Raw genomic sequence first — 12,091 nt, 5'->3', positions numbered from 1 at the left:
GGGACTAGTAGTATACGCCTAAATCTCTTGGATTCAGAAGTAGCAGCTATCTCTAATGCCTTTCAACACACTGTCAAATCCCTGGAATATCAAAACCTTCTGTCAAATTTTGAGGAACATAAACGCAAGCAAAAACACGCCGAGTTTCGCCCAAAACATAAATTTGACATTTCTATTTTGCAACACAAAAGAGAAATGAGACAAGAACTAAGAAAACTTAAGGTCCTTATACCGACAACATGAAAGAGTAAAAGGGTGATCAAGGCCAAATACCGAAACTGGCTTAAATCACATGCAGCAATTATGCATCAAACGACGCAGAAGAGATGCTACAAAGAATGAATGGCAAAAACTCAGCAGCATACTGGAAACTGATAAATAACTATGGCTCCACAGCAAGCTCTTCAAGCCAAAGCAGTAACTGAAGCTGAGTGGTCGACCTTCTTTAAAGAACTATTTGGCAGTGATAAACCCATACCATCTTGGGTACCTACGACGACAAACAAGTGGGACCTTGCGTTTGAGAGAAGTGACATTCTGGATATAATCAAAAATGTGCACGACTCTAGAGCGCCCGGTCCTGATGGCCTAACAAATTATACACTGAAAAAAACTCCAGCGCTATGGACAGACTTTTGTGTTACTCTGTTTGACCGAGTCATCGCGAGTCGATCAACTCCAAGGTCTTGGAAAAGCGCTGTAGTGGTCCCAATCTTTAAAAAGGGAGACCGTCTAAATCCAAAAAACTACCGGCCCATAGCACTGCTTGACGTGTTGGGAAAGATTTATGCTACCCTCTTGCAACAGAAATTGCTAAAATGGGCTAAAGATAATAACCATGTAGACCCCAGACAAGCAGGGTTCGTAAAGGGAGTTGGATGCGGCTTGAACCTGCCGATATTGAACCTCATAAAGATGGAAGCAATCAGAACACAAAGATCTATTTGGCTCTGATAGATTTGTCCCATGCGTTTGACAGCATAGATAGAGAGCTGTTATGGGAGAAACTTACTAGATGGAACTGCCCTTTAAGCCTAGTGGAAGCGATTCGCGAACTACACACGGATACCACTATCCAGATCCGATTGGACACCAAAGGCACGTTATCTGCCCCCATCAGTACACAGAAGGGAGTGAAACAAGGCTGCCCCTTGGCAGCGAGTATTTTCAACCTCTTTATATCTGATATAAATGAGGCATTCACTGGTGTAACAACATTTCCTCCGAAACTACATGGCTCGCCGATCAACTACTTGGTCTACGCTGACGATCTTATTCTAGTCGATCTGACGCCCATAGGTCTTCAGAGGAAGCTAAATTGTCTCGACAGTTATACCACAGATAACGGCCTTAGAATCAACACACAAAAATGTGAAATTCTAATTTGAGAAACTGCAAGGCCGCAGCATTCGACGAATAAAGAACAGATGGTGTCCTGGCAACGAACAGCTTCAGACTGTAAAAAACTCGACATACTTGGGTATGAAGATCAGTGCCAGTAGAAACGATGCACCTTGGGCAGAATTGGCAAAGAGCAAATGTCGACAGATGGCTTGTCAAGCGATCCTAATTAACACAAAATTTGGAAAGTTCTCCCTAAAACCAGTAATAGAATTTTACCAGCAAAAAGTGGTACCCGCCTTAATCTATGGCGGTGAAAACGCATTTGGCTGTTCAAGTGACCTGTGGAACTCACTTGAAAATATATTCTGGACGCGAGTTCTACAGCTTCCCAAAGGTACCTCAACGGTTTGTCTCCGATATGAATTGGGCCTCATTTCGATAAATGCAAGAATCAGCTGGAATCTATTGAATCTCTTTAGGAAAACAATGCTAAAAAACCCAGCGAGCCAATTTCAAATATTACACAGGCCGGACACTGCTAAAGAACATACGATTTTATTTCAATGGAATCTCCTTTGTGTAACACTTTTAAAAGGAGTTTGATATTCCTATCACAACGTTAACTGAGAATCCTGAGTTGGCAAAAACTAAAATCTGGAGAGCTGACTGGATTAAAACCTGCGACCTAAGAGTCAATTCAACTCTAATGCAAGAGGTCCCAGGAGAAGCCAAAGCATATCATCAGAGGCACACCTATCTAACCCTGTTTCCAGATCACCATGCAAGATCTTTATATATGCAGTTTAGGCTAAACATGCTAAAAACAAAAGAGCGTATGAACAGCTGGGCGAAGGGCGCGATCATCGACCTAAGGTGCAGCTTCTGTAACAAGGATAAGGAGACCTTAAAACATCCAACATTGTTCTGCCAATGTTTTCAACATCAAAGGCAAATCCACTTTGGAAAGCTGATTAATGAGCATCTACACATGACGGCTGATGACTGGTGGGCAGCGTTATTTGAGGGATCCAACAGAGCAGTTTTATTTGCACTAACAAATTTTCTTCGCGTAGTAAAAGGACGCCTGGACGACCAATATGCAAATTTGGTGCAAGTAAAGTCTTGAACTCTTTGGTAGCTGTCACAATACTATCCCTCAATATGACACGATCGAAGTGTTAAAAGAGTCGTTAAGAGGAAATGGTGGAGGGAGGGAGAGAAGCAAAACAAGAATTTACATGCGATGTCTTTTTTGTTTTTTTTTTTAAAGGTTGAACAAACCAATAAAAATAAAAAAAAAAAAAAAACAACTTCTACCAACAGCTTAAGGGCGTAGCAATGGGCACCAAATATGCCCCTGCACTGGCCAACTTATGTATGGGGCTATTTGGGGACAAAGTGGTCTATGAAGATACAGCCTACCCAAACCAACTAATCCAATGGATGAGATTTATAGATGTTGTGCTGCTGATTTGGAAAGGTACCGAGGAAGAATTCAAGGAATTTACCAATAGACTCAACAACCAATTTGGCATTCAATTCACAGGCACCTGTGATTCAAGAACAATCAATTTCTTAGACCTTACAATTTAGGTGCACAACAACAATCTTAAAACAAGAACTTTCAGGAAAGACAAAGAAGTTAATTCTACGTTGCATGCAAGCAGCTGCCACCGGCAATAGTACAATACTCAATATCCCCATGGGGGAATAGGAGAGCGAGGAGGAATTGTTGTGATCAGAACACTTTTGAAGAAGAATGTACGTTACTAAAGACCAGATTCCGAGAACGTGGATATCCAGATAAGTGTGTGACGAGAGCCTACAATAGAATACTTGGACCCAGGAACAAACACTTACCCTGAAAAACATAGCTAAGAACTTTGAGACACTGGGAAGTTGGGTTCTTAAAATATAACAAGGAAAGTCACAGGATTAATAAAATACTCCATCTTGTTTCAAAAGATGCCAATATTTGTGAACACATTAGACCCCAAGTGGGGGACAAACCGATAATCATTTTCAAGAAAGCAGACACTCTAAAGACCAAACTGAGTCCATCACTTCTACCAGAGGTCAAAAAGAGCAATACTGGGACATGGATACCAACGCCCATCAAGGGCTTTAGGAAAAGTGGCAACTGTACAATGTGCAAGTTTGCGAGTGAACCCACTGAAACATTCAAGGATCGGAACGGCAAAGAAATCAAAATCAAACAAGCCATCAACTGCCGCACCAAATATGTAGTATATGATATACTATGTGTATGCAATATGGTATATATAGGGAGTACAATTCGAGAGTTGAGAATCCGAATAAGGGAACATCTTTCAAAAATTGGAAGCCAAGGTACTTGTTTGCCCTTAGCAGCACATTGGCAGAAATGTCATCAAATGGAGAAGAAAAGTAACCTCACATTAATTGGCTTACAATACGTGCAATTGGGCAAAAGAGACAGAAAAAGCACTATGCCAGGCAGAAGCTAGAACTATTTGTGTACTTAATAGTACTATAACTGGACTAAACTCTGACAATGAGATGGTGTAATTTCTTTGAATAATGTATCCTAAATGTACGAAATTGTAAGTGTCAATTGTAAATTAACTATTGTATATACATAATGTGAACTCTGAAAACTATCCCATGCTGCAAGGAATATATGTTAAGACTAGATTCAAGCAACCTTATACACCGCAATGGGGTATAATTATAGAATTAACTAGGAGAATATTAATGATCAGTACACTTATACAATGTCATAATATAGGACGCAAGTAGTACTAACATTCCAGAATTAGGCGCAACGGCACTTTTCCAACTTGATCAGCTTTTGAGATTTGAAGTTCTGCACAAACTTAAATACGGGTCATAGTACCTTAATTATTAACTCAAATATACATTGGATTTGAACATATAACTAACTAATCATCAGTAAATATGTAAACAGGACCTATGGTTTTGAATTGAACCAAAGGGAAGAACCTTCCTAAAAGATGGCCGCCGCAGTATACCAACCACACCAGTAAACACAAAGGAAGGACACAGGCATCCACTGTTGCCCGCGCAACATCTGAATGCTCTTAAGTACTGTCCTCGCTAGAATGCGTGCTGTAGCATAGAGCCAATGCAAGGGACGCCAAAGGGCGCGATACACAGGTAAGAGAACGTCGATGTAATCAGATGAACTTTACGCAGAGCGAGAATAGGAATCCAAATTAGAAGCGCACCGCGTTTGGCACAATGGTTAAAAAAAGCCATAGGCAGATGCAATGATACACGTGAGAAACTTGTATTTGAATCGAAGAGGAAAGACAAAGGCTTTAAAGCGAGTGAGTCCCAGATACATAGAGGGAAGGACGGGCCCATCTACATTGGTTAATTTAAAAACGAGCAGCCTAAAACAAACAATGAACTGGAGTAATTGAACCACAAAAGATATGGTAATAGATTTAAAGTAACTATGGGAATACATACTGTGCATTTATTAATAATGGAATCCAATTAAGACAAAGTGCATTTTATAAAGAATACATGAGATTATAATGTAGAATTTAACTAAACAATCTGGCAACATTAAATACGAGAAATTGAATGCAATATTTGAAATTTACCTGCAGGGATCGGACCCTTGGTACAAAAACACACCAACGATTGTTACCTTAACAACGCAGCAAAGGTAACGTGGAACACCAACTATATACATTTCCATATGAGAACAATATGGATGGTCATTCTTTTATTATGTGCACTGTGGTAACTTTAACTTTACAATTTGTTGTTTGTCTTTTGTCCTTTGTACTGCCTCTCAAAACTTTCAAAGTCACCTGACAATCCGACCCTTCCCCAAATCTCTGTTTTATTATTTTGGTGCTTTTGACTTTGTGAATTTTGCAATCTCCTGGTTGTTTTTTGTGGCATTTTTCCTTTTTTTTATTTTTGGTTGTGAGCATTGTTCTTTTCACCAATTTATCCCAATGTTGTACATATGATTATGATAGTATCATTAGCCCTGATTTGAAAAAGACCTCCAGTGGCCGTAACACGTGTCATCACTATAGGGCATGAATTAAAACTTGAGTAACGAAACCACCTGAGTCTGGCGCAGTTCTTTTACTCCGAGTTTGTGGATTAAATATTTGTAAGGTGGTTGAGCCAACTCCTTTCCACCTAACTCAGACTAGACGCGACAGAATATATGAAATAGTTAGAATATATAAGCAATGGGATTAACAAAACCAAGTGTCGCCTGACAGACTACCCTCTCAAAAGGAGTTCAAGTGTTCATGTAGAATTTCAAGAGGTCCAATTGTTTGTTGATTAAATGAGAATAACCCATCAATGGATCTCTCGATCTGTTTCGGCCTGAGCTCAAACAGATTGAGCACCTACTATTTTAGTTGGCTTTTTTTGTTATTGGCTGATCCAGAGAAGCTATTAAGGGCACCTTTATATTTTCAATATAGCTTTGGATTCAGTATTAAGTTGTTCTAAGTCAATGAGCCCATCCTCATTAGATAGGTTACATACGTCCTTAATATGTGAGCTGTGTTTTTTTTTTAATTCATTTGATTTATTTAGATTAGCACTCACTGATTTATTTTTCCGGGCCCTTCGTTTTTCTGCCCTCACGGCTATTTCTTTTTGTTTTCTGGACAGTACTGGCACCGAGGTCTCCAATTGTTCCCTTTATTCCACTGCTGTAGGGGCATGATCATGTTTCCCTTGTAGGTCATCATCTAGATCAATTAGATTTGTTTGTGCCGATCGGCTATCCAGCGGTTCACTATACGATACCTCCCCTAGATCCCCCACCGCCCCTCCAGATTCAGGAGCTCCTGCTTGTCATGCACCACTTGTGGCAATCTCAATGTCCTGGACAATTTGTCTGAAAAGCTAATGAATTGGCAGTAACAACCAACCGTCACAGTTGCATTGGTTTCACTTTGGGGTAGAATTTGGAACAGCCAATTCAGCAAAAGAATTGATCAAATTCCCAATCATCCTATGATCCGCCTGCGTTTGCACGGATCCATCAACGGTCAGTATTTTGGGGTTAATTTTACATACAGTTAAGGCAGCAGCTGTGTCACATGCAAATAGGAGCCCCTCAATCCAGTTAATTTTACACAGTATTTCAAGCAGGGAGCTCTTCATATCTCACATTTCACCATGCGTATGTTCATGCCCCTTATCCAACTAATTTAAAATCCGTGTCTTGCGCTTTGGAAAAGTCTCAGCTTCTTCAGGAAATGCTCGACTGCTGCGCGACCAGAGATTCTGGATATAGTACGCAAAGAAATGACAGCATCCCAGACCAACATGCTGCAGAATTGGCATGGGAAAATGTGTTCTGCTTTGAAGAAACTTGCTGTTCAATTAAAGCACTGAGCACCAAGCAAATTAAGAGAACTTGATTGGATTTGCACCATGGAGTCTGCAGTTCGATACCAACACCAGTTTCGCATATCTGAAGGGAATCATGCAGATTGGACAGTTTATGAATTTTTTAAACGATGTTACGACAAAAAAAAAAACTGATGGACCAATTTTTGCGAATGCGACTGAATCTCCATTCGACAAACTAAGTAAATGTCACTAGTGGCCTCTGTGAAAGCACCATTTGTCGTTTTTGTAAGCATGTAGATAAGGTAGAAACCATAAAACATTGGAGTACCTCCTGTTCAGCACTGAGAGGCAAACCGTATTCTTCAATCAACTTATATGCGACTTTCAAAAAAGACGAGGTGGTGTGCCGGTAAATACTGATGCAGGAAAGAAAGCGAGTGATAATCGCAATAACAAAGTTTTGCAAGCCTTTGAGGCATAAGGATTTTCAAATTAGTTGCACTCGTAAAAGTTACCTGTATCAAGACAATGTGAACCAACGCTTAACAATGGAAAACTCAGTTTCATTTTTAAGACTATGCGTATGGTTATGGATGAGGATTGTCATCCTTTTAATTCAATTTAATGTAATTGACTTGATGTGTGTACTAAAAAAAGTTTCCATTTATATGCAAATAAAAAAATGAGGCTGTCATGTTGCATTTTATGTGGATGTTAGATGTGTGTAATGCTGTGCACTAGCTCTGCGTTCCACCGTGGTAGCTCCTGGTGCCCCGTTATTGATGGTTACCCAGGAATACTTGTGGCGCCTGCATATCCAGTCCCAATTCCGAACCCTGCTATGTATAGGGTCACACCAACCAGCTATGTGGATTTGTACCCTATGTGATCTATGTCAGTTGTGACGCTTTTCGCCCTTATAAGCTACCATCCATGTTGGTTTTGTTAGAGAGCACTGTGGCAGCAGAGTTCCTTGCCATCACGTACTTGACTTTTGTGAGAATAAAATGTGTTCTCCTTGCCAGAGGTGTGCTGGGTCTTTTTCTCTAGTGGGAAGTATTTTTTCTGGTATGAGCATTAAGGGGCTTCTCTACACAGTGCAGTTGGCGCAGGTACTAGGGAAGGGCGGCCAAGGGAAATGGGTTAGGGAAAATAGCTCGGCTATTAGGATTTTGTTTTTTTCCGGGATTGGAGAGGTAGCCGTTAGTTATCCAGCTGTCTATGTTCCAGAGGCAAGGTGCAAATCTGGGTGGGGTGAGGACAGGTATTTGGGGATCTTGAGGATGATCTGAGTCATCAGCTTAGGTGTAGCAGGGGAGCGAATAAGCACAGGGGACTGGGCGGGCGCAGAGAAATTTGGGAGCAGTCCGAGCGGAAAGAGGAGATCCATCTAGGAGCAGAGTCCCTGATGCCTAGGTCAAAGGGTGTTGAGAATGGCGTGGTTGATTGTGTCGAAGGCTGCCAAGAGGTTGAGATATTCCCTGATGGAGACAAAAGGAGGATTCAGTTCCATGGAGGGGTCTGAAGCCCGACTGGGATGGGTCCAGGAGGCCTTGAGATTCTGTCAAGAGGCTGAGCTGGGACTAGGCCGTACAATCTGAGTTTGCCTATGAAGCCATTGTTAGATGGGGCTGCAATTGTAAACAGTACTTGCTACTGCCATGTTAAATTAATTGTACAATATGAAAGTCTAAGATTTGTGAACGTGAAATACACAAATAGTATATTAGCCAAATAAAGTAAATACGTATGGTTCATTTTCACTTCACTGGGCAATGGAAATAATTGACATGTTTACCATTAGTGTTGCTAAACATTTGTGAATGTGTAAATATGCAATTTCCGGCTAGCGCTGCCTTTGACTACTAGGATGCGCATTGCCTTTTGGAGGGCTGAGAATTACCAGCTCGGTTAGCTCATAACAGTCAATTTCCCCAAATGTTCTGCTGGACAACTTCCTAGACTCGTAAATAAAAGCCCGCAAATGTTTCTAAGTGAGGGCGATAGAGCACACCAGCACTAAAAGCGTGACATGCACGCAGACATATAGCCCAACTTCGCACACAATAGTGCTCAAGCAGTTTCACGGCAGTTACAAGAAAGCTCAGTAAAAAGAAAAAAAAGGGTAGACCTCAAAGAAACTGAAAGAAAAAAGAAAGGTGGCTTACGAGTAAGCCGTTCTCTGGAGACATTCTGAAAAGCGAAAGTAGAAAAGTGAAAAGGTTTCTATATTCTGTTGCGATTCAACCTCATTCAACATACTTGCGATGTCTACCAGATGCAGCGTTACCCACCAACAAAGATGTATCATGAACAGTACATTAGCCCAATCGCCTTTAAACCGGACATCTGCTTATACTGGCCGCATTTAGAGCCAAACCCTGCACTCCCCCTAGTCGCGCCAGGAGCACAAGTACGCGGGGCACTGATAACGGTGGAGGCAAAAATATATTTCGACCCAGCCCTTCCGAGTGCGATAAACTGTCAGGGGAGGGGGCGAACTTTGGTGTCAATCATCGAATACTGTAACTATTTACGATGCATATAGGAAAAGCTTGGCAGTGTACATTTTAGAATGTGTATTAACCGACTGACAACAGAAAAAATATATATTTAACTGTATAAAAGGGAGACTGGTTTGTCACGACATGCACACAAACTAACTCCAGCCATGCCAATACAGAGCAGATCATTCACCGCAAAACAAGCGAGAAATCAATGTGTCAGGGAGGGCGGTCCGTCCTACTGTAGCTCACATTAACCCATGTGCACAGGGTTCAGCTTCCTAAATAGTACCACAAATATATATATATATATATATATATATATAAATAATTAAAAAAAACAATCACACGCGCACGATATAATGCTTCGAGTTTCTTGATTGCATGTGCCAGCGCTTCTCGATGCAAGGCTTATATTGTGAAAGACAATCTAGTTCTCACCTCCACCAGGAGACGCTACTAGACTTACATCTCCATCCCCTTGCACATGGATAATTTCACTACACAATCCGTTTGAACACCTCCACCCCCTGCGATTGAGAGCTTAAGAGGAAGACACGTTTAAAAAAAAAAAAGGCACAAAACACAGTAGAAAAGATGCACACGCAGGTACACTGGCTGTACAGAACGGGGGGGGGGGCGCCGCCGCGCGAGTGAACTGATTCCACGCGCACAGAAAATTCTAGAACACAGCGCAGCGGGTGAGCTCTGCATTGTTGTCCAGCCACTCATTGACAGACTGCGGCTCAAGGGGAGGGGGGGGCGGGTTGGATGCATGTTACAGGGGGTAGCAGCGCGACTTGGGACAGGGCGCCGCCATAACACTCTCCTACAATAGAAGCATGGCGCAGCGTTTTAGTCAATACGTTTGCGTTTATAATAGCTTCCTCGGGGATTTGTGGCTCACCTTGTCTGTTGGATGTGCCAGTACCACAGTAACGCGAGTCGGGATTCCTAATCCTCTGCGTCCCAACAAAAAACAAACAGCTTGTTGTTCGCCCGGTTTTTTTTTTTTTAATTTTAAAATGGCGGTCTCTGAGCGGAGCGGGAAAAGAGGCGTCCAATGATCAGCGCGAGGGAGGAGCCGCAGCATCCAGAGTGCTCACTCGCTGGTATTTTTTTTCTTCTTCTCCTCAACTGCGCCTTAGAGCAGCAGGACACACTGCCGGATCCCATTGGTTGAGCGAGCGAGCCTTCCTATTGGCCCTCGCTCTGGGAACCGCATGAAAGTGACAGAGAGTTAGGGCGGGTATAAAGCACCGCGCCGGAATACACTTTCAACCAGAGGAATTGAAGTATAACCCACAGACAGAAATGAGAAGGGAAAACATATGTGACTCCGCTGGAGCCGTAGCAACAGTCTGCCATGGCTTTGTTTGAGCGTGGTGATTGCTGGGGTGACCTGGGGACAGTGCCTTTGTCTTTTCAATTGAAATGGGCCACAGCAACTGCCCCCATTTTGCCAGTCCATACATGCCAACATTCTGGAGCACCTGGGAGCGACATGTTTTCAAAGAAAGCAGTAGAATTGAATTTTCCCATAGGATTGCATTGGAGGTGTATTTATTTTAGGTGGGAGAAAGTCAAAAATAATATATTTAATATAAAAATCGTGAGCCCCCCTCCTAATTCGGGAGGGTTGGCATGTATGCCAGTCAGCATTCTTATAATACCTTCTTTGACACTGCAATATATTCCTTTCTATAGTACTTTTGTTCCGAGGCTTTAAAGGTGCACTTTGCAGCACTCTTCTTACAAGCTGAGTTTGCAAAAGCCCTTCCAGCCATCATCTCCCTGAGGGTATACAGAAGTGTTATTACCTCGTTACCTTTTAACACTGGTTCCTCCACATCAGCAACTTGCTGAGAAAGAAGGATTTATAGCTTTTAAGTGGCCGTTTAGCTCCCTGCTGGCTGTTACCTGAAGGTGGTGGCTGTAGTAGGGTTTGAAGCCCATGGAGTGTTAAGAAAGTGATGGTTGTTTGGGCCCTGTTAAGAGTTAGGTCGAACTTTCAAGATGTGCACCTTCTGCATAGCGAAGTATAGCACAGCAAAAGAGGTTCAAAACCCAGATCCGTGCTTAGAAACCAAACTCAGGTACGGTAGGCGCGTCATAAAAAAACAATAAAATAAATAAATGGATATCCCTTGTTAATACTTAGCTTTGGAGACTTTCAGCGTTGCGTTAGTATAGCTTTGTTGACCTAGCACGAGGGTATTTGATGACATATGAGGGCTCATAGACAATAGGACCTGAGGGTGAGTTCTATGAAGCTATTAGAACCGATGGCCAAATCGAAACAGTGTTAATGTAAAAATATATATTTTTTAATAATATATTTTTGGGTGGGTTTTAAATATTCCATGTGGAATGTTTAAGTTTGTAAAAAAATGAAAAAGGCATGTAAAAAAGATAAGTCATAATTATTTATAGTAAACTATTCTTTTAACTAATTTAAAACAACAAACAAAAAAATGACGATGCAGCAAGCCCAGCTTCTTGAAGTTACAAATGTCAGAAACAACCCTCAAGTCCCCACCTCAGTTTTACAAAAATACTCGGCTGGTGAGGATCCGGCTCATTTTTTTGTAAATTTTGAAAGTGTGGCTCGAAATGCACAGTGGCCCGCCGAGAGATGGTGTCATTACATCGCACCATTAATGACCGGTGAAACGCAGTGTGCTTACCAGGCTGCGAACCCCGCAGGAAATACCAATTACGGGGACATGAAGAAAGTGGTGTTGCAACGAATGGGACATGATGAGGAGACGTATCACATTAAATTCAGAGATGTTAAGTTACTCGGAGAAGAGACGCCGAGACAATTGTTTTACAGAGTAAAAGAATTAGCTGAGAAGTGGCTACGGCCTAATATGTCGTCCCCGGCAGAAATAACC

At 41.8% G+C, this 12,091-nt stretch overlaps 1 protein-coding gene across 2 annotated transcripts in view; it reads right to left on the bottom strand.

Moving 5' to 3' along the window:
- Positions 1–10,318, bottom strand: part of DEK (DEK proto-oncogene) — a 557,420-nt gene extending 547,102 nt beyond the window's left edge. Inside the window, exon 1 of one of the 2 annotated variants that reach the window (XM_069613584.1) lies at positions 10,102–10,318. In XM_069613584.1, the coding sequence (XP_069469685.1) occupies positions 10,102–10,287 (186 nt within the window). In that variant the 5' untranslated portion in view covers positions 10,288–10,318. Of the gene's footprint in view, positions 1–9,635; positions 9,936–10,101 lie in introns of those variants that run through there. The other variant, XM_069613585.1, reaches the window with a different exon arrangement.
- Between the last annotated feature and the right edge of the window lie 1,773 nt (positions 10,319–12,091).

The sequence above is a fragment of the Ambystoma mexicanum genome, chromosome 5p (genome assembly GCF_040938575.1).
Source record: "Ambystoma mexicanum isolate Mex_15411 chromosome 5p, UKY_AmexF1_1, whole genome shotgun sequence".
Classification (NCBI taxonomy): domain Eukaryota; kingdom Metazoa; phylum Chordata; class Amphibia; order Caudata; family Ambystomatidae; genus Ambystoma; species Ambystoma mexicanum.
The sequence above is the reverse complement of the archived record's forward strand: the minus strand, read 5'-3'. Positions and strand labels throughout refer to the sequence as shown.